Below are 23814 nucleotides of genomic sequence, written 5' to 3'. Positions count from 1 at the left end.
GAAGAGAGAGGGGAAAGCGCCGATGGAAAAGTGTCCAGGGCTCGGTTAACAAGAAGACAAGGATACCGGCCCGCTTCAGTTTGTCCTGGGCCACTCGGCGATGACAGATTCACCGAAAGGGGCACTTTGAGATATGATGAGATTTATTTCTGGTCGGCAATAGTACTATGATTTGGTATGTGGCCACTTTGATAGCAAGTGTATTCAGCACCCGAGGAACAGCCGCTCAAGGTGAGTCGAAGTGCAGTATCTGTGTCCACGGGTGCTCTTTGCTCAAGTTTTCACTTTGGCATTTTCAGCCTGTGAAACAGCTTTCTCTGCTCCGCTCAGCACCTAACTCTGACTGTGTCGCGTGCATGTAAAAATGTCAAAACAAGTTCATACGTGTATTCATCACCTGAGTGGTAAAGGATGCAGAAACGGACCGGTCCACCGTTAAAGAAGCTAAACCTGTTTTTAAAATGCTCATTCCCTCTGTAATACATGTCGGGGATTCGTGGTTGCCGCTGATAAATGGCACTGCCGAAGTTGTGACGTTTTTGGCTCCAGAGTGAGAGATTTTGCAGCCTATTTGGGTTGACATATTCCTCCCGAGACGTGTGAGTTTGTGCTCCCGCAGCTCAGGCAGCCTCGGGACTGTAGCAGCTGCTTTCACCGGTTTGCGGCTGAAGGCAGATGTGATTAGTATGGTGCGCTGGTGTAGATGTCATTAAAATGCTATGAATGGATTAACCTCTTACTGGGGAGCGGCTGAAGCCGAGTTGCGACTGGCTCTGCTCGCTAGAGGGAGCACTCGGACATTCAGGGGAATTCACGCAGTTGTCACTGATGCTGCTTTTCACTGACTAATGACAACTTTGATGACTTCGTGTGAGCCTAGAAACCGCTTCACAGATATGCTGGCTTGTTGGCGTCAACGGAGAGATCATGACCTCCTGTGGGGGCTGAGGGACTTCCTTTGTGAGGGTCAAGTGTGGCTGTTACCACGGAGAGATGTCTATAAAAGATGCACAGATAAAAAGCCCAAAGGTATTCAGATGGCTGTCTGTGAACCAGTTAATTGTCTGAGCTTCAGTTATGTATGACATCATTTCCTAGCCACATGTAATTCAGGGGTCTGAAAGTGTGTGTGTCATGGAGTTGAGTTGTCTCACATCAGTGATGTCATGGACAGGGAGGGATGTGGTGGGCAAGCAAAGCTGCAATAGAGCTTTACCCTTAAAAATCCCCCACTCATCTTCAGCAGAGAGGAGAGATGGAGACAACTGGGATAGCATCTGCACTTCAGCATCACTGATTAGATGACGAAGAAAGGATTCCATCAATGAGCTGTCTATCGCTGTGTCAGACTTTTGACACGACAGATCTTGCAGGTTTTTCATTATGTTTATTTTTGTCCACATCATTCTGGCGTGTGTGACTGGACTCTGCTAGCTACACTGCAAACAGTTATGTAATATCCTGCCTAAAGAGGATACACTTAAGCATCGTCTGCCAAAAGAAGGAGACTTAGAGAGATGTTTTTAAGCGGCTTCCCCGAGCTATTCATTGGCTGGGACAGCAGGCGACTTGCTGAGGGAGGAGCGACGGTGACTGGACTTGTGTTTTATAAAGACCCCCCCCTCCCCGGCAGTCTGACAGGTTATGCATCTGATCCCCATGCTGTGACGGAGCTCTGCAGCATCCATTCGTGTGCACACAGGCACACTAACCTAGACAAACATGCTGGCTGGTAGGAGCTGCACAGGCTCAGTGCTGCTGTCCCAAGCTGGCAGCTGGCAAATGGCTCGACTTTAGCCTGTGACAGCCTTGGACCTGAGCCAGACGGCCTCTCTTTCTCTCCACCCTTCCCTCCTCTTATTTCATCCCTCCATTTCCAGCATTCTCCTTCCTCTCACTTATCCCATCTGACTCAGGTTCTCGTTGCCTGCTCCTCTTCCAGTTTCTCTCTGTACATTTGTCCTGTTGTCTTCCTCTTTCGTGCACTCAGATGAACTCGCTCCACTCCAGGTTTCTAGTGGTCTCCTCTCAGCATGGCCGGGTAGTCGAGGGATGGGAACATGGTGGGTTGTGTTAATGGAGGCTCAGGGCACGCTCTGCAGCAACTGTCTGCCATCATTTACACACACACACACACACACACACACACACACACACACACACACACACACACACACACACACACACACACACACACACATACACACACACACACACACACACACACACACACACATACACACACCCACACACACACACACACACACGCACACAAACACACAGCATATGCACACATGTCAACATTCTACCATTCCCTTGGGGAGCAGTGTGTCTTTAACCAGAATCTGAACATATGCCAACTAACAGGCTGTCTCCCCTAGACTAAGTGAACTAATTATAAATAAGCTGTGTGATAAATGCCACTCAGTTGCTAGATAAATACATATGCCACAACATGCCAAGAGGGCTGCGGAGGAGGGGCGAGTTGGGGCAATTGTTTGTTCTGTAACACACATTTGACTGCCATCGTGTAAAAAGAGAACTTCTCTGTGCGATTTGTGCTACCTGATGTAACATCCAGTTTCACTCGTATGTCAATTATTGTGTGTTGTTGTAAGCCATAAGGAACATTACTGTAGACATGACCTGTGTATGAATTACTGAATGTCTTTTACAGATTGACTGATGTTGTGCATCCTGTGTCTAAAAGGCCTTAAAGCTTACATATTTCTGCTAATTTCCAGCTCCATATTTTTATTCTCGGACTCTGCAAGCGTAGCTTTGCATGGTTTTCAGTTCAAAATAATCCTTACCTGTCCTCTACTGCTTAGAACCTTAGTTTGTTCTGTCTGAACCAAGCAGCTTTAGCCACTCACCCTTTAAGGCTACCCTTACTTTAAGCAACCTTTCTTCTGATTGGCTGTGTCTTGCAAATAGTGGATTTGATCATCAGATTGGTGGGGGTGCTCTGTTTACAGTCAGGGCTGTGTGCCTGAGCTGACCATATTAACCTTTTAACATCATGCATCAAATCTCTGGTGAGCCATGTAGAGTAAGATTAGAGTGGGTTTCAGCCATTTCCCAAACAAGCTCCTTATCAGAAACAACAAGTTATCAACAAGTGCATGTTGGCCTTGTAGCTTTTCTTTCAAAAGAGTTTCCCTTTGGTTGTGCCAGCTAGAAAAAGTGTCATAAAAAGAGGTGGATGTTAACCCAGCCTTATCAAACTCTTAACTTTTAAAGTTATGTACAGTGATTTGGTCCTAAGTTGATTTTGAATTCTAAATTTATATACAGCACTTTGGTCAACTGTTGTGTTAAATGTGCTATATAAATAAACTTGACCTGACTTAACCCCGACCCTAAGTGGGACCTGATAGAAGCCAGGTTCAGGATATCCCCTTTCTATGAATCAGACCCATCTGAAACAGAGTGTTTACAGTAGTCTGAAGCCTGAGCTTGGGGCTCATGGGAGTTGCTTGTACATAGAGTCGTGGCCAAAAGTTTTTAATATGGCACCACTGCCAAAAGTAATTTTGAGTAATTTGCCAATGAAATTGTTTGAAACTTATGAAGTGCACATGTTTGTTCTACACTATATCACAGTAAGATGTGAAAGATGCATAAAATACAAAATTTGTGTCACTGCCAAAACTTCTGGCCAAGACTGTACACTGACCTGATATCTGAAACTTTGCTGTTTGCTCATGTTTGATATGAGCAAACAGCAAAGAAAGAGAGGAAAAGAAGGTCCACTTTGAAGAGTGCTTTCATAACTGATCTTTTTGGGCTGTGTTTATGTTCAATTCATTTGGAGTGAAGAGAGAGCTGACAGTGTGAAACAAAGAACCCAAGGAGTTCCAGATAGACGCTGTTTCAATTTCAATTATGCTTAAAACCAACAAATCAACCACATGCTTTTCTAATAGTAGATCTGGGATTTTAGCATGAATGTTCCGTTTGTGAATCCTGTGGTAGCCATGGCTGGCACTTATGTGCATCAGTATAGGAGCTAAGTGAATATGAAGATCTTAACCTGATCAGTCAGAGGCAGCTGAGACTGTCTGATGTGTTTGTATCCTCTGTGTACTCTGTCAATTCATTAAGTCCACTAAAAACACAGGGTGATCCCACAGTAATAATGGCACAGTAATCCTGCACAAGATGTCTCATTTTCTTCCTGTCTCCACCTGTATGTCATTCTCCATAATATGTAATGGATTTGCAGTCTTCAGCAATAACATAGTAATAAAGCTGTTAATCACATATTTAGGGCCCAAGCAGCAAAGCTGTGCAGGCACCCATAGTACTGTTTTTGTTCATCCTTCTTCATCTCCAGCATTCTTCTTCTGGCATTGTTGTCTTGATGTCTTGAAATGAACACATTTATACCTGATCCCACTAACAACAAAGGAACAGGATATACGTGAGAAAAAGAAGGTCCGCAGGACTGTGGAAGGAAGCTATAGTACCCAAAGAGAACCCACACAGACATGGAGAACATGCAAACTCCACCCAGAAAGGCCCCAGCCAGATGGGGTATTTGAACCCAGTCTATCCCAGCTGTCATAGGGCCAGAGGCAAGGTACACCCCCTGGGCAGGTCACCAGTCTGTCGCGGGGCAAACACAGAGAGACAGAAAACCAATCATACCAACACATATGGTCAATTAAAATAACCAGTTAACGTAACCCCACTGACTGCATGAGGAAGCCGGAGTACCCGGAAGGAACCCATGCAGAACATGCAAACTCCAGAAAGGCCCGATGGCAGAGTTGAACTCAGAATCTTCTTGCTATGAGGCAACAGTGCTAACCACCATACCACCGTGCAGCCCGTTACACCAATCCATCATCTTTAAATAAGAGAAACAGAAGCAGTATTTCCGGTGTGTTGGTTTGAGTTTAAATCAGACTGCACATTTGTGAAGACACTTATTTATCTTCTCTTCAGTGTTTTTTGGCCCAGTGATTTTGTGTATGAAAAATTGCCGACTGAACGAGTTAGTGTAACTGTAGGTCTGTTGGAAAAAGGTAAAGAGACAGGCCAGTGTCATGACTTTATACTGCTTTGGTTGTTTAGTTGATGTTCTTCTGATGATGTTCACTAAGCCTGAATTCTTCAACATCTTATGTAAATGTCTCTCTGTGCTGGAAATGAGAATTGAACTCCTGGTATGCATGCTAGTGAGAGAGCACTGTTGTGCTTTTTGTGTTTAAGCCAAACAGTATAGTGGGTGGAAAGTGCTACCTTAATGGATGCACATTAACCACTGTTGCATCGCCCCCACGGCGATGGTATCAGTGATTGGTGATCACTCAGGGGTACAATAGGAGAAGTGAGAGATTGGTGTGATGTGTCGCCATCATATCAGAGCCTCTCTTGGCCTAAAGATAATGTGGGAGAAAGTAATGGACACAGTATGTTTGTTTAAATGGTCCCTGTCAGTATAGCTGTACTTTTGACTGATATAGTAATTTATGATTCATAGGAAGTAATTTTGAGGACCCCTTGGCTATTGGCCACATGATTTCTTGGAGAACCACTGTAGTGTGCTACCCTCATTATTCTGATGTGAGATCAGTCTGCATGAAACGCACTGGCAGTGCCAAGCCCATAAAAAAACTTAATGAAGCTACAGGGGAAGCTAAACTAAACTTAAAATTAGAGCTTTAATTTTAAATTAGGGCAAATTTTAATCTCTGCTCCCCTCAATCAAACGAACATGATCATGTAATACTGAAAATGTGTGCTCCACCAGTACAACGCAAGGTAAAAGCAGACATGCGCTCCTAAAATCACTGCCTGATGATATGTCTGCATTTGCCAATCACAGCTGTTCCCTGCACCCCACAGAGTGGCATTTCCAGGGCTTTCTGCATGAGTAACACTGCGGTAAAAGACAAATATACAACAGAAACCAAACGTCTGGGATAGCAGAAGGTGAAGAGCTTGTGCCTCATTGTTTGGAAATACTTTGAATTTAGGGGAAGTGATTTTAACCAAGAAGAAATCACATGCAAAGAGTGCTGCAGAGTTGCGTTTGCATCGCATTGCAACATAACTAACTTATTCAATCGCCTGAAAACACACCACAAAATTCAGCATGATTAATGCATGGAGGCCATAAAAAAAACAATGCAGTGGTTGCTAAGGGGAATCGTTCAGAAGTCCGTAACAGTGAGCCTGTACAGTGTGTCAGCGTTCCCGTCCAGCTCACAAAGACACACAGGAATCACCAACACAACCACATTGCGTTTGGAAAAGGATATGCATTCAATAATCACAGGAAGTTATGAAGGCTTTGGGAAAATGGTGAACACACTGGACAAAAGATACTGTATGTCATCCACTCACACAGTTATTTTTCCACAGTACTTGTGCTGTATGTAAAACGTTGCAGGGGAAATAGAGAGGGATCTCACAGCTGTCCAGTACTCTGCTCCGGGTTTTTTCATGCAGGTACGATGAATGGAGTGGAAGACTGTATCGTGCTTCTGGGAGAAGCTCTTAGGTCAGGTGAATAAACAAAGATGTTTTAATTAACAGGAATGCAGCACAGTGTAAAGGTGAAAGCCATGCCCTGTTGATTTAATTTGGTCTTAAGTTTTTTTAATATGTATATTATTTAATTTTCTTTGAAGACAAGAAAAATGTAGGTGACCAAGAAGGATCGATTTAATTTTGATACATTGTCGATGACATGCATGATGTACATTAGCAGGAATGATGCACAACATGAATGTGAACGCGGGGTTATGTTTGAGTGGCACAGAGCGCTGCTGCCTAATTAAAACTTTCCTGGTATCCCAGTTTTTTGATGATCCCTACAGTATGATCACTTAATGAGCAGTCTCCCTGTAAGCGGGTGGCTGCTTGGCGAAAATAAAGCTGCTGACCAAGAAATGGGAGACTTGTGTCTCATTTGCAGCGTGAATTTAAATCCTGTGGGTGTTCAGCATTTTCTAACTCAAGGACTTGTGGGTTGAGATTTGCTTTTCATTAGGGATGCTCAATCTGACCTCTTATTGAACTGATTAATGATGTTAAGGACTAAATGTCTTCACATACAGTATCAGTTATTAGAAGATCACCTGTTCTCATCTTTTTTCATTCTGTTAGCATTTCAAACAACTTCTGTCCTTTACGCAATGAACTGCCTAATACAGAATTTTTAGGTTATATTGAAAAGGGTAAATGATGGACTCACTGTATATTAATTGTCCAGCAGTGTATTTGACACTTACTGTGGAGATACCTCAGTCTCAGCTGTGATGTGTGGCTGCTCTGCTACCTGTACTGCAGATAGTGGTGGGTGATTATAGCCTCAAAATTATATCACAGTATTTTAAGAAAAATAGTGATAATGAGATTTCTGATGCACAGTATTGTGACAAAATAAAACTGTAAATGATTTTTCTGCCGTGTGTCTTGGGTTGAACTTTTTAACCAGTTGCTTAAAGCTATGCTTTTCTACCATGTAACCACATCAGTAATTTTCATCCACCTTTTCCACTTCCTGTTAGAAGGAGCACAACTACTGAGTGCTCCAGCGGTGGTCAGCAGAGTCATTTGTTTACATTTGGGTTGCTCATCACCAGCTGATAGTAACTCCTCCTTTGTAGCCTGGTTGTACCCAACGATGTTTTTACCTCAAGTGGTGAAACGCGTTTGCTGTTTCCACATTTAGCATGAACAGTTTTCTTGCAGGTTTTGCTTTATTGGAGGTTGTTGAAGTAGATCCTTATTTAGGGACTAAATCATCATCGGAGGCTGACGTGGGGCTGAGACTCTCAGGCACGCCTGGACTGGTCTGATTGTCTTGTTGTTGTGCACACTTGGAGATATGGAGTCATGGAATGGGAGCAGAAGCTTCAGAAAGTCATTGAATCAAACTGAGTGTCGTTGAGGCCAGACTCTGTGGTATGGTGAAGCTCATGAATTAACCTGTCATTGCCAAAAGTTATGGCACAACCTTTGTCTTTCATACACGTGGTTCTTATTTAGATTAAATCTGACATGTTTCTGTGGTACACTGAATAACAATATGCATTTCATAAGTTTCAAAGAATTTCATTGGCAAATTAATTAAAAAATGATTTTTGGCAGTGATGTCACTGTCAAACCCTTTGGCTATGACTGTATTTGGTTTCATTAAATTCCTCAAACTACCAGTTGCTGTCATGTTCAGGATTTTGAAACAAGTTATTATAGGTTGGCTTTATGGTATTCTTGTAGGACCGTAATGAGAATGCCTGATTTTTGCTTGACTAAATGTCATAAAGGATAATAAATGGTTTGTGAGGACTGTAAGAGGCATACATTGTAGATTAAATTAAAGCAAACTATGTATGGCCCTTCTTGTGATTTCTCAGTGTGACCATCTGGACCATCTTTTTCAGTATTATGTATTCTATCTGTTGTCAGTCTCAGAAAGGCCAGTATTGGCTGATAATATTGGCCCATTGATATAGGATTACCTAAGTCACTAATATGTGGATGTAAGGTGTGAATCAGATGATGAGACTGAGCTATGTGCATGCAAATAGCTCTCTAACACTCCACTTTCTGGAGGTCGCACATCCTGTTGAAATCAGGATGTATCTCAGTGTAAATCCTCTTGCATCAAAAAAAGCAACAGTTTTAAGTTGGCATTTATCGGTGGTTATTTTTAGACTTAATTTTCTGGCTGTCATCTTCATGTTGAGCTAACGTTCTCAGGCATTACTCTTTGAAGCTGGATTGTTGTCACTCTGGTTTACGTCTATGGGAGAACCACTTGTAAACTTTATCCAGTATTTATTTGAATTCCATTTTGCACCAAAACAGGATAACATATTAGTGAGGAGAAACATTTATCTCATTCTTCATATATATATAAAAAAATTATCATGCTGGATGCCTGTTCTGACATGGACTGGGTAACGCTTTAGGAATGAAAGGATTCCACATCGTTTTATGGAAATGAAATTTATCAGTGTACAGAGGGGCTGACACCCCAGAAATCAAAGTGAAAAAATGATGTGGCTGGCTAATCTATTTTGCCAAGATTTCATTGCAGCAACTCAAAATAGTTGTCTGACTGGCCTCCATGTGCTTGTATGCATACCTGACATGCATTCTCCTAATGAGACAGTGGATGGTGTCCTGGGGGATCCCCTCCAAGATTGTGACCAGGGGATCACTGAGCTCCTGGACTGTCTGAAGTGCAACCTGGTGGTGTCGGATGGACTGAAACATGATGTCCCAGAGGTGTTCTATTGGATTTAGGTCAGGTGAGCGTGGGGGCCAGTCAGTGGTATCAATTCCTGGTTAGAAAGACCGGAATATTTATGTTTTGGTCCATGCCGCCTGGTTGCCTTCTGTCTGTTTGACACCCTGCTGTGTTATTCACCGTTATCCTGTAGATCAAAACAGAAAGGTTAATTTATCATGGATGGTATTTAACACATTGTTTTTTTATGAGAAGAGAATGGGATGGATAGACAGTATAATGTGCTTTGCACATCACCACATACACAAATCTTTCATTTCCACTGAGCTTAATGGAAAGTAGCACCCCTGTTGCTTGGGGCAAATGGCACACTTCATAAAAGTCACCAACCTTTAGATGTCAATCAGCTTCATATTTGGGCCAAGGAGCAGTGACTGACAGCTGCTGCCAGGCCCCCTGAGCTCACAGCAGCCTCCATTTGTGTTCAGTGAGCTCGTCTGCTGAGGGTACACGACCAGATGAACTGATGGAAAAGATTGCTCGCTTTATGCGTAGCTGTAGATTGTTTCAGATCCCTGTTAGCCATACAGTATAAGAGCAGACCACTGAACCTATGGTGTGAGGACAGTACACTTCTGTTTCAGCTCAGTGAAGAAAAGCACCTGATTCATGTTTACAGCATGCAGTGCTTCCCCTACCACTGCCATAGGGGAACAGACTGACCCAAAAAAAAAATCTAACCAAAATATTATAGGGTACTTTATTTGTTTCTGCCCAGTGCTGTCACATGGCCAGTGAAAGAAGAAAGAGCAGAGGATCGACCAGTGACTGTATATAAGCACTTTAATTCAGCTTCACCTTTGTGCAGTGGGAGGAAGTGGGGACATCTTTATATACAGGAGATAGTTGGCATCTGTTCATCTTTGGTTTTAGATGAATCAATACTTTTTACACTTATAGCAAGCTAACAAGTTCAGTTCGAGTAACACTGACCCCAAACGTGTTAGTTTGATAGCAGGGAACATATTTCTGACTAGATAGTAAAGAGTCTCAGCTTTCCTGCAGTTACAGCTGAACCACCCAAAAAACAGGAACGCTTCATTTCAAGGGTAGAGGACAATTATTAACTGTCCAATTTTCATTAGTACAGAACAGCACAGAGGTACCTGAGGAGGACCCCATCCCCGAAATACGTGGTCAACCTAGAGAAAAGACAGACATCAGGTTATTAGATTTGCCATGATTTTAGGCAGACAAACTGAACTGGAAATGTTTCATATGCACACACTTCTGTTGACGTGGAACTTCACACCTTAAGCAGCTTTAAAAAGCTTGGAATATATTTATAGCCCAGTTTGGGACGAGAACAGCTGATTTTATCTCAGGCTCAGCTGCAAGTGCTTTTCTATTGCATTTGGATTTATGTGCCTCATCACTCAGTGTCCTGGGTTTGTCACTTAATTCTATGTGGGGGAGGACAGAGGTTGCTTTTCTAGTATTGCTTTCCTGTATAACTTCAAACATGTATCATTCCTGAAAGAAGCTGGAAGCCGGCAGAGAAAAATGTTCACAGCGTAGTTCAACATGCACAGAGACACTATCTTACTAAATGTCTTTTGGCTTATGTAATGATAACGGCTCTGTTTCATCTGAAACACGCTCCCTTCTAACTACCTCACAGTAGCTCCTCAGATGTGTGAGAATAATAGAAAGTGGGGCCATCACAGATAAGTTTGAGCATGGTATACTGCTCATGATAAAGCACATTTCAGACAGGTGTTGTTCTCCTGTATGTGAACTGAATATACTGTACCAATAACCTTTAGCTGACTCATCTTACAGCTGCCCAGTTAATAATTGCCACAGCTCTTCTGCTGCAGTCAAGGTTCATAAAGTGAGCACATCATCAAAACATCTTTCCACAGTGGATTCCCACTCAGTGTGATTTGAGAGATTTGATTTGACAGAATGATTTGATTTCAGTTTTCATTTTTTTTGATTAGTGCTTGAATATAAGGCATTCTTAGTGCGTGCACACACTATGCGCTGGTCCTGAACCTTCTGCATGGGATCTTTAGAGCTGTACACCTTCTATGTCTACTATGTCTGTAAACACCTTAAAAATAGGGACGCAGACGGCCGCACTGAATGGCACAGAAACTAGTGCCATGTACTGCTGTGGACACGATCTGTCATGAAACGCTGTGGCAGGCAGGTTTTAGGACCCCAGTGCAGGACTCAAAAGACACAGGCTTAACTTTAACTTCAGCCTTTATTAGCTGGGACACTCAGGACACCGGTGGACGGGGCCAGCAGAACAAATTGCAAAACTCAGTTGAACAGTCAGACAGACGGCAGCGCGCGCAGCAGGAACTGACAACAAGGACGCAGCAGAGAACTAAGAGAAATGCAGACAATAAATATACATCAGGGCAATCAGGGAAATAGGACACACCAGGGAGCACAGCTGCACAGAATCACACTGACAAGACAGAGGAAGCAAAACTGAATATCAAACCCACAACACAAAAGACTATCACAGTAAAACAGGAAGTGACTAAACATGATGGACAGAAACCAGGACTAAACCAGGCGGACACAGGGGCACGGAGACATCAGGGAGTGAGGCAGCAACACTCAGAGAACAGAACCGGAACAAACCAAAACCACAGGAACATGAGTGGAGACACATAATGGAATTGGTTTATGTCTATGCTATATTTATTAGAACATTTTCAACACCTAACTTGAAATTAAGCTGTTACATGCCACCAGGCTCCACTGACCACAACATTTTTTGTAAAGCTCGGAATTTGTTTGTTTACTTTTGCCTCATTTAGTTATTAAATTGTGTTATTGTGGTAACACAATTTAAATAACCAAGTAGACCAGCAACTCCTGTTTCCTTTCAGTTAAAAATCAGTGTTTTTGTTGATTCGATTTCTAGAAATTATTAATCACCCAAAGATTCCAGGAGTTCAGCCAGTCTTGGTGTCTCATGTCACTATAGTGCGTTGCACTCTGTGGACACACCAATCATTTCTGTGGAAAGAACTTGGCATCAATCCATCGCCACCTTTATTCTGGCGTTTCAGTACCTGACAGCAGACATGATGAAGCCTATCAGACAAAAGAGAAAGACACCTTTCGCCTGTCAGACGAAAGGTGTCTTTCTCTTTCATTACACGCTACTGTGGATTGATTTGAACTTTTCAGGCATCCTTCTTGGAGGACTCAAATAAATGTATACAAATACCCTGGCTGTACACGTGCATATCAAAGTGAATTTTCCAACAGCCAATCAAATCGCAAGACTGTAAAATCAGATTAACTGGCTTAGATTAGAAGTGTTCTTGATCCCTCTTCCTCCTTCTTTGTCGCTCACTTTGCTCTCTGCAGATTTTAATAACTGAAGTTGTGAGGTGAATCATTTTCTCTGTTATGTCCCTGAGATTATAGGCCTCATTAGCACTTTGTTCGCAGCTGCACGAGGTTTGCAGTTTGGCATATGGATGGGCAGATGTACACAGTATAAAGCAGTCCCCGATGGCCAAAAAAGACATCATTGTAATCTGCGTGTTGTGTGTTGGGAGGGACTTTGAAAGACAAAGTTTAGGAGCAGAAGAAATTTGAATTAAGTTGGGTTCTTTTAAACTGATTTTCAGACTCTGTTGCTTTACCATTGGGTTGATCCCCAGTTTATTTCTCCCAAAAATGCAAAAATCTTGCAGCCACTGAGACGTTGAGACATTCCATTGTAGGCATCTCTCACAAGCCTCGTCATATCCTTTAGACTCATAACTTTACTACGACACTCCAATAAAGCTTTGAAAGGATCCTGACAGTGTTTATAGACAGTCTTTACTGGTAATGCATTCTGCTTCCAGTTTGTGTCTTCAGATAGATTAGGTGGCTATAGCTCAGGAAGTTGGAAGGTTGGTGGTTCGATACCTGGCTGCTCCAGTCTGGATGCCAAAGTACCCTTGGGCATCTCCGATGCATCCGCTAGAGTGTGAATGTTAGATAGAAAGCACTTAGGCAAAGGAAAAAGTGCTTGTGTGAATGAGGCTCAGAGGAAAGCCTTCCCTGGAGTTGACAGTGTTTTCCTGATCTGCTTAGAAATCCCAGTGTGCACAGTTCTTCACTTCACACCTCCTGCTGGTTTTACAGACATGGACTTGTGTATCCTGTGAGGCAGAGGGAGTGGTTAATAGATAAAGTATACTGATTTTATCACAGAGCAGTGTGGCTCATTTGAAGTCTAATACTGTTCTAATAGCGTGTTTCTCCAAAAATAAGCGTGATATACTGTAAGTGCTGGTTTGGAACGGAGCGTGTCTGAAAAACATCATACCAATGCCATTTTCATTTGGGGGCTTTTTAGTGCAGCAGTGTGGTTTTTGATAATGGCTTCCTGCTAACATAAGTCTTGGTGAGTTCTGTATGTATACTTTCTCTGAAAACTGTACTCCATTACCCCCCTCCCCATCCTGGCTTCGTCCCCTGTCTCATTTTACAGTCTGGCCTACTGATGTAGCATAGTCAGCTTCCTCCACGCTGACTTCTCTAGACCCATTAAACATTTATTGGATAGGGTCATAAGATACCTCACCATAGTCTCAGCTGTGCTGCTCTTCATTCAGCCTCACATCCTCACCCTGCTACTTGAATGTGTGAATTCTAGAGGCATGACCCTGTATAAAATGTATATAACAGACAAACTGACCGACAACATTGGTGTCTGGCCTTGTGGCACAGTACTGCATGTGACACATGAGCCCTTCTCTGCTCTCTGGCAGCAGTGTTGGTGCATATGGATCGATGGAACCTGTAGCGGGTGCGACATAAATCACTGTTGTGGTTAACAGTAAATAGGTCCAAAATGACGAGAGCAGCTAATTTATCTGAACTCGCAGCAGAGGTCAAAACAAATCCAACCACTAAATGCACCAACTTTTAGGTTACATCAAGTTACAGCGAAATAATAACGTTCTGCACACAAAAACTGTACTTTAGCAGGCTGTCCAGTTATACTGAAAACTGCTCAAGTAATTTACAGTTTATGAGTATTTTCCCCCTATTCAAGGCAGTAACAGGTGGATAACCTCTAGTGATGGGAATTCCAGCTCTTTTCAGCGAGCCGGCTCTTTCGGCTCTCAAGTGGCTCCTCAGATTTTCCTTAAAAAAATGTGTAAAATGAATTACTAATGTAAAAACATACATTATATCAAATGTTTCTTTATATACTCAACATAGAACAGAGCTCTCCAAATACAAATTATTAAACAAAAGACTGGCACTTTGAGTAGTTGATCCTGTTTCTCCTTCCTGATATGACCTGCCCTGTTTTGTTCTTCTTGTTTGTGGAGCCTGCTCGATATGAGATTTTAACTTTGCAGTCTACACTCTGCCTGTCTATCACATTAAAATGTGTCCAAACTTCACTGCGTTTCCTGTCACTCATTGTCCTCACCGTTCCCGCGTGTAGCCTCTATGTAAAGCGCAGCTTCCTCTGCTCTTTCCTGTCTCCGAGTGAACTTTGCAGGAACCCCTCCCTCTCTGGTGTTTGTGTACTCACTGTGCGGTGTTTCCGTGGCCCCTCCACTCCTGCTCAGTGTAGACGCACAGATGCTGCCACTCATCTTAACCAATCACGTGCGGCTTCCACAAAAGGGTCACGACCGACCCATCACTAAAAAGCCCCACGTCCTTATTTTGGTCCTTCTGGACAGCAGCTCCACTGTCTTGGACTGCAGCTGGTAACAGTTGTCTTTGTTGTGCTCTTTAGATCTCTGTCCTCTTTAGTAAAGTTGATGGTAAATGGACTGGTTCTCATATAGTGCTTTTCTACTCTACCCTGAGCACTCAAAACTGCAGTACACTGTACGCTTGAGGGCCGTTCTAACCAGAACCTGCAGGAGGTGGATAGCTGGTGCTGCAGCGCTGAACTTTCCAAGGTTGTAGAGCAGAAGGATTATTAGCTGCACTCCACAACTGTCCGCAGGATGAAAAAGTGCAGATTGTTGCTCAGTTATTTACTGTCACAAGGTATATTGTATTATTTGCTCATTTATATGGAAAAGCATGGTTGCCTCTCCTTTCTGCCTTCTACCTTCACAAATATAGTCTAATTCTGTGAAAACACTGGATGGATACTGTGTTGAATGAAGAGGAAGGAGGAGTCACAGACGAGCCGGCAGAGGAGAGCTGTGCTGTCTTGTGTTGTTGATGCTGATGTAACAGCAGACTTAACAATCCTGAAGCCGCAGCTCTCGGTGGTTATCTTCTATTTGTAAAAAAGATACAGCAGACCTCTTTCTGTGCCTGTGGGGATCAGAAATCTCTGAATGTGACTGAAATTTTCCAGCATCACTTCCCTTTGTGATAGAAGCACAGGGCGACCCATTCCTGTACTACAGTTGTGTGTTTAGTATAACAGGTTCAGGCAGCTGTTAGACATGCTGTGATACAAAGAGGTCAATCTGACTTTTTGTTTGAATTGTAACCTAAATGTTTAGAGCACAGTGAAAGAGTTTCTGCACTTTGTCCATTCTACCTGCTCTTAGTTGATCTCAGCAGTGATCTTAAAATCATCCTTTTTTCTGCCATTTCTGAAAAAACTGAAAAACTGAAAACATTTGGCAGACATGCACCTCCAAGATAAAAGTATCTGACTCATATGGTTGTTTTCAGATACATCTAATGCTGACTAATGAATGGGCAACAAAGCCAAATAAACGCGTTCACAGTTCTTTGGCATAAACAGCGCAGCAACGATCAAGTTATATACGGAAAATAACTCCATACTGGTCAGAGTGGGGTTGCAGATGCACTTTGATAGCTTTTGTGCTAGTAGAGAGCAGCCTGGCAAGTTTTTTTTTAATCTCTGGGAGAACCAGACATTTTATTTTACCTTTGAAAATTTTTAGTTTATATGAGTAGCTCGGCTGTTTTGAAGAAAAAGTCGCGCTATTGTCATAGCCTTGGCGTTCCATCAGTTCCATAAAAACGTTAATGTTGGCCTTAACTCGAGAACAATGTTACCTACAGTGGGTTGTTCAAATTCACACTATAGATGCATCTATTAAAAATCCCGGATGAGTTCAAATCTCGGTGACCTTGACCTAAGGGTGTAGATTAAAGATTTAGCCAAGTGCACAGAACTGGATAGATATTGGCTGAGCAGGTAAAATGGTATGAAGTCATAACATCTGCCCGGTCTTTTTATTTATTTATTTATTTTTCAAACTACTTTAAATGATTATTAAATGAGTGAGTAATCTGAAAAAACAGCCAGTCATTACCAGATGGAATACAGTGTTCAGTGTTAAAAATGGTTAAAGGATAATGTGCTGCCGTTTCATGTATACTAATTAATTTATGGACAAGAGGAAAAAAGTTATATTCCCTGTTCTGTTTGAAAGCAGTGGGCACATTTTAAGGTGAAATGTCTTCCTGTGCTGATGGTGCGAATCAATCAGCAGACCTTAAATAAGATTACAGCTTTGAGCATCTTCACCGGCTCTCTTGCTTGAGATATACTTTACTAATCATTGGATTTCAGCTGGATTACATTAAATGCCATTATGCTACTGTTCTATTTCTATTTGAGATTGTGATTTTAAACTTTGCTTCATCTTGATTGGTGCATGGACATATGGTTATCAGCTTTTTCTACATATGTTTCCCCTGCAACTGAGAAGAACAAAAACAAAGATGTATGGCACTGTGCTTTATAAAACAATTAACCTGGATTAGCAGCCATAGCAAGAGACTGATGCAGAGGACTGACAGTTCTTGATAATAGGCCTCTATACAAAAATGTAGACCATTCTTTAAGAATTGTATGGTTCGTTTTAATTGTTTGTGAAATGGATAAAATTGTTACATTTTTGCAAGAAAAATTGTTTCTCTTTGGAAAACAAATTTTAAGACCAAACAGCTGTCCAACAGTGTAGCTGCTTTATCTCATGTATCTATGATTGTTACCAGTATGCATGAATCTCCATAAGAGGCGAGGCTGATGGATCCGCCTGCTGGCCTCAATGGATGGTTTCAAGGTATCAAGTAACAACTTGCTTCCTTCATGTTCTGCTGACATGAAGCATTTGTAATCTTTCCATCAAGGTCAGATCAGTTAAGAAACAGTGCACACACAGAAGGCATCAATGAAGAGCCCCAGCAATATGATGTGTTTACTAGAACATAGCACACAGCACAAGGGCAGCTCGGAGAGAATGCAGTCTTCCCACATTATACTGTTTGTTCGTATGCAGAGGAATGAAAAGCAGTGAGCTCTTTAGAGGAGAGCTACCTGTGTGCAGAGCAGCAAGAGTACACTCCGGACACGAGGTGGGCAGGGAATAGCTGTCATGTCTAAATAGAGACATATGAACCAGCTGCCACTGTATCTCTTCTACCGCCAGACAAAATTTGCTTACTGTGAAGATTGGACAGGCGCATTTTGCACACAATACAGGATTTGTTTCCTGCGTCTTTCAGGAATCCTGCATTCTTATCTCATTGGAGTGTGATGTTTATCATCTGTTGCAGTTGTAGTATTTGGCCTCTTTTCTTAAATGATCCATTCATAATTTTTGTGTGTAACATTGCAGGACTGAGAGAAGTTAGTTTGCATCAAAACAGAATATAGTAAAAGAGAAAGCTATAAGGAGATACTTCTTCAAGGTGCAGTATGCACACCACTCCCCGCATTACAATGATCCTGATTGCATGACCTTGTCAGAGCAGCAACAGCCACACATTACTGCTCAGTAAGCAGGTGTTCACATGTAAGAGCAAACCGAAGCTTTAAGATGGACTGAGGCTCCTTGGCCCAAGTGTTCCCTGTCGTTGCTGCCACTTGTCGGCTGCTCCCAGCATGCTGAATGTCCTGTATTGTTTAAAGCTTTCTTTTGAAGGCAGTTCCTGCCATATTGTAGTTAACAGTCAGAAGGCTTGGCATGTTGACATCTGTGCATGACGCGTGCCTGCTGTTTTTATTGGTTCTCTTATTTATGTGTGTGGGAAATGTTTTGATTCATTTGTTACTCAGTGATGTATAACAGACATTATGTATATGAGATCACACTGTGAGTTTTTTTATTGGTACTGAGTGCCCTTATTTAAGTCTGCATATAACTCATCCACAACTCGTCCGTAACTACTCCTTGGCAAGGATGCACTGGATACTGCTCAGTGTCAATTTCCAACATCCGGGTCAGCTCAGTATATTTATGACAGAGTCAATGTCTCAAATAGACACGATGAGACCAAATGTACTCCAGTCATTATAGCAGGACATGTAACCTTGAACTTGAGAAGTTTGCTGTTGCTATAATGTACGCTTTAGATTGTGAAAGGGTTTATTTTAATGGTTGGGGTCAATGTAATCTTGCAGGAGATTAATGTAGTGCTATCTACCTGCTATGAAACTAGTTGCTAATTGTTTGGTGGTTCAGACTGAAGAGTGGGGCCGTGTATATGCACAGATATGCAAGAGGAAGCAAAAGGAGGAACACCCTCAGCATCAAGAATATATACAGTAATGGCATATACAGGACAGCAGGAGAGTTCAGAATCATATTGAACTTTTTTTACATACCACAATGAATGATTTAGCCTACGCTGACTCGTAGATATAACTGGATGGGCATGAACTGAACATGTAAACTATTATCTATTAATGATGAACATGTAAAAATGTTAAGTTTTAACCTTGTGCTTTACCACTTTGAAATGCTCTTGAAAGTTTTTTTTCTGTCATATATTATCTAACATAATAGTTGTAGCTTCTGTCCAAAAAATATCGACTCAGCTTAAGGCATCAGCTTTTCTTTTTTGTTTCAAAGTAATGCATCATGTAACTTAAAGTAATTTGTTACATTACTTTTCATGTTGCATGGCCTGAAACGGATTCCTCCATAACTATGGAGCATATCGTAACTTTTTTGTTGTGCTGTGTGCAATCAAATTCCACAGCTTTAAGATTGGCCTACAAAGGTTCTGGCTGTGTGCAACAGACTGCTGGATGTATTAATCTTTGTTTTGGTTTATTCCTGTCTGCTTTGTGCAGCAGAATCTGATAGTTGCACAACAAATATGTGTTTAATTAATTTGAATTTTGCAGTTACATTGGAACATGACAATATGAGTGGAACGTTTACCTAAAATAACTCAGACTTGTTAAATAAAAATGCGTATGAAGTGCTTCATACTTCATAGCCTGTTATTGGAATATACTTTGTAATCTAATACCCCCCCCCCCCCCAAGTACCACTACGCAAGTGTAATTTAAGAACTTTTGTAACACAATAACATCATTGTAACTGTGATGTGATTACTGAATTATGTCAACACTGTTGCCATAAATAGTGTAATTCTGATATTAACTTGTAACATAAATAATTAAATTGTTATATTTTCTTGTAGCATCTGTAGCAATTTAACATAAGAACTCTAGGCAGGGCAGAATTTGCTATCACGTACCTAAGATTAATGCACAGCCACTGGTTGATCTTGCTTGCCACAAGGCTTTTCTTTCACTCACTAGAGGATCTCTTATATGTTCTCTGTAAGAAGCCTTTTAAAGCCTGATAAGTCAAATTAACTTTAAAAGAAACAGAGTGAAAGCACAGAAAGCCTTTCATCCGTATCCTTCAGGTGTTCTCATCGTCTCTGTCTTCTGTGTCTCTTCAGAACTTCCTTCTTTTTTTTTTGCCTATTTGTCACACTTAAATGTTTCAGATCATCAAATTTTTATATTAGACAAAGTAAATATAAAGTAAATAAAGGGTAGATTCAAAATACAATTTTTTAATTATTTCATTTATTAAGGGAAAAAACCTTTCAAACTTATCTGGCTCCATTGTTGAATCAAGAAATCACTTCATAGAACCTGTCAGACAAAGTGAGGCAGGCTAAAAGATCCCAACAAACAACACGTCATGCCACAATCTAAAGAAACTGAAGAACAGATAAGAAACAAAGTCATCGATATCTGTCAGTCTGGAAAGGGTTATGAAGCCATTTCTAAGGCTATGGAAGTCCAGCAAACCACAGTGAGAGCCATTATCCACACATGGAGAAAGCTTGGCACAGCGGTGAACGTTCCCAGGCCAGCCTACCAAAATTACTGCAAGAGCGCATGAACGACTCATCCAGGAGGTCAAAAAAGAACCCAGAAAAACATCTAAAGAACTGCAGGCCTCACTCAGTGTTCATGATTCAACAGTAAGAAAGAGTCTGGGCAAAAATGGCATCCATGGGAGAGCTCCAAGGTGAAAACCACGGCTAATTAAAAAGAACACAGAAGCTTGTCTCACATCTGCCAAATAACATCTTGATGATCCTCAAGACTTCTGGGAAAATATTCTGTGGACTGACGAGACAAAAGCTGAACTTTCTGGCGTTAGCATCCTGTTACATTTGCATAAAACTAACACAGCATTTCATACAAAGAACATCAGTTCAAGTGCACTTAATTTATGATCGGAAACACACCACCAAGTCCACCTCTGAATGGACTGAGTGGCCTAGTTAAAGTCTGGACTTATAAGTGCTTTGGCCTGACTTTAAGCAGGCCGTTCATGCTCGAAACCCTCCAGTGTGGCTGAATCAAAGCAGTTCTGCAAAGAAGAGCGGACCAAAACCATGTGAAAGACTCATGGCCAGTTAGCGAATACTTTTTTCAGAGCACTCTGTAAACCGTGTGCTGAGATTTGCATTCACATCTAAAACTAGCTTACTGCTCAAAGCTTACGCCAGGCCTTAAAGTAATCTTTAGCAGCAGCCAAAAAGAACAGCGAGTGGTTTTGGAGCAGCTGGCCCTCCAGGTTATGTAATGCTAATGCAGTGAGGATACAATGAAAAAAGCATGTAGGTTGCTCAGTATCTATCATTGCTTACAGCCTTCATCTGTTTGTGGCCTGTTTGCTGCTTCTGACTTGCTGTGAGATTGAAATCACACAGAAGTCAATGTGACACCACACGGAGTTACTGAACAGCATGCACCACAGCCAGGCAGACCAATGTAATTTTCTCTGATAATAAAAGGTTCTGTATGGAAAAAAAAATAAAACATTTAAGGAAGCAAAGAAAACTCACATTTGTGTTGTTGTAAACAAGTCAAAGATAGAAATACCTGTTGTGTCAGCCGGTCAGGTTTGAATTAAATTGCAGAGGACACCGAGCTCCAGTCTGAACTGTCTACCAGCAGGTCATAAGTACTTAAAAAAAACACAACATAATTTCTGCTGCTCTACAGACAATTAGGAGTTTAACATGATACAAAGGTTTTACAAAACAGGATTACCAAGTGGGTCAAAAAACATTCTGTTTTGTTAAGTGCTTGCTCATAGGGGGTCATTTTGACCATTGGGTTTTCTCTGTCTTTACCTTACAATACAAAGCGCCTTGAGGTGGTGGTTTGTGATTTGACGCTATATAAATAAAATTGAATTGAATTGTTTCACATTCACCGTGATTGTTTCTGACAGGGCCTGTGTCACAAAGATGGTTTGACTTTGGATTTCTTTGGACTGCAGTGATTCGCTGAGCCTTATTCACTAATCATAGATGACTGTGACGGAGCTGATTATCACCTGCTTTGACCATAAGGGGGGTACAAAACTGTTTATAGTAATAGGCTGTAGAAACAGTAAAAACAACTTCCAGACAATGTAAGTAGGACAATAATAGAAGACCGAAAGTCAGAACATAAGGCTTTTAAGGAGATATGCAGCTTTAATGCACAGCTAATCAGCTTCTCAGTGTGATTACGTCCACCTTGCTTGACAGTGCTCCTCAAAAATATGATCACATGTACTACAATAAGATAACAATCTGCTGTTACCATGCTATTAGTTATATTTATGTAACCTTTTAAATTTATAAAGTATTTACTGATCAGTGACTAAAAAATGTAATCAAAGGTAGATTAGTCAAAAACCGTATTCAAGTTACAGAACTGTTAATTTGTCCAAATAATTAATGGAGTTAAAATACAGAACCCTCCACTGTAAAAACTTGAGTAGTTAATAACCCAGTAATAACTAATAGCTTTTACCGTCATCTTCAATCCTTTTTTTTTAAACTCACACGGCGAGCTTCCTGGTTTGTATCTTTCAAACATCAATCTGAAAAATTATCCCGAGAATGTTACATTAATATTACATGACCCTGTCCATTGTCCAAAAACAAAAATATGAAGAATTCACAGTGTCCTTGAGCCACAACTTAGTTCCAGTTTGTTGACTTAAATTGTGTGTTCAATATATGCACATTGTTTGCTGTGAACTTTCCGGTCTCTCTTCATCAGGCTACATGAGTGATGACTCCTTAATACAGCTGCAGTGACTGGTGTTCGTTCTTGTATTTGTAGTAAGACAGAAAAAAGAAATGTAGTTTTGGAGCACATTTTACTGTCACTATGTAATTTATTAGCATCATGCTTTCCTAGTGCTCTTTGAAAGCTCTGTGTTAAGGTAAATAAGGTCGGGGCTGCTGTTGGGAGACAGAATTACACCAGAGTTAAGATAAGGAGTCCTGAAAACCCAAATACCTGATGGCTGGTAATTGACGAGGCTTCCTTCTAGCAGTACTTTGTGATTACTTGGTTAAACCCCAGTCTCACATGGCTAGAGACCAGTTGGTACAACCACCAGTCACGAGGGAAAAATTCCCCAACCTCTTGGCCAGTGCTTGCTGGAGGTTGATGGCAGTTGCCGTGAAACTGCTTGCAAAGAAGTATGGGGTACTGCACTGAAAACCTTGAAAACCTTGGAGTTGCTTTGGTTGCTAGCAAATTTTCGTGATTGCCTAAAGTTTCCATGGGGGATGCTGAATTATCTGCAAAAACTCACTAACTCCCCGAGCTGCAGTGAAACTGTGGAAGGTGCGATGCAAACCAGAATTTGAGAATGTTTGTCTTAAGAGTAAAAGTTGTGCTTTTTGAAGCATGTGGACTGCAGCAATAAAGCACATTCCCATTTCCGGTTTGCATCACACTTTTTCAAGTTTTATTACACCTGGCTAGTAGTTAGTTAGTAGTTAGCATCTTCCAGGCATGGAGTTTGCATAGAAGCAAAAGCAGCAATCTGCTAGGACCAAAGCAATCACGAGCAGGTTATTGGTGTAGCACCCACCTTGAGAATCTCACTGAGAAACTGCTAGTAACCTTCAGCAACCACATTTTCCCCTCACAACTGGTGACTGCCAGACGGTTGGTTCCTGTAATGTCTGTGAGAACTGTGGAATTTTGATGAGTGTACACCACAAGAGGTACTACATCCAAAATATTATTCAGCATAATCAGGGCAACATTAAATACCAACAGACACCCTCACAGACGTAATCATATATCTCATATCCATGAGTCATAATGGAGAAAAATTAGGGATTTATTCAAAGCTTCATATACTCTGCAGGAGACACGTGTTGCTCCAGTACACAGTAATGTACAAACATTGCATATCACACGCAGGCGGTGTTCTTGAAGCAAAATTATCATAATTTGGTCATTCCTAGTGTGTGGTGCCATTTCAGTTCCTATGACAGAACCGAGTGTGTTTTGTATAAAAATGGGACTTATTTCTGCACTT

General features: G+C 41.5%; 1 protein-coding gene across 1 annotated transcript in view; it reads left to right on the top strand.

Annotated features, from left to right (window-relative positions):
• The first annotated feature begins 22 nt into the window (after positions 1–22).
• The window catches only part of LOC115792419 (protein turtle homolog B-like), a 178820-nt gene continuing 155028 nt past the window's right edge, over positions 23–23814 (top strand). The window contains 1 exon segment of the mRNA XM_030746944.1: positions 23–231. Within this exon segment, the coding sequence (XP_030602804.1) occupies positions 168–231 (64 nt within the window). The 5' untranslated portion in view covers positions 23–167.

The sequence above is a fragment of the Archocentrus centrarchus genome, chromosome 14 (assembly GCF_007364275.1).
Source record: "Archocentrus centrarchus isolate MPI-CPG fArcCen1 chromosome 14, fArcCen1, whole genome shotgun sequence".
Taxonomy (NCBI): Eukaryota; Metazoa; Chordata; class Actinopteri; order Cichliformes; family Cichlidae; genus Archocentrus; species Archocentrus centrarchus.
This window is presented reverse-complemented; position numbering and strand designations above follow the sequence as displayed.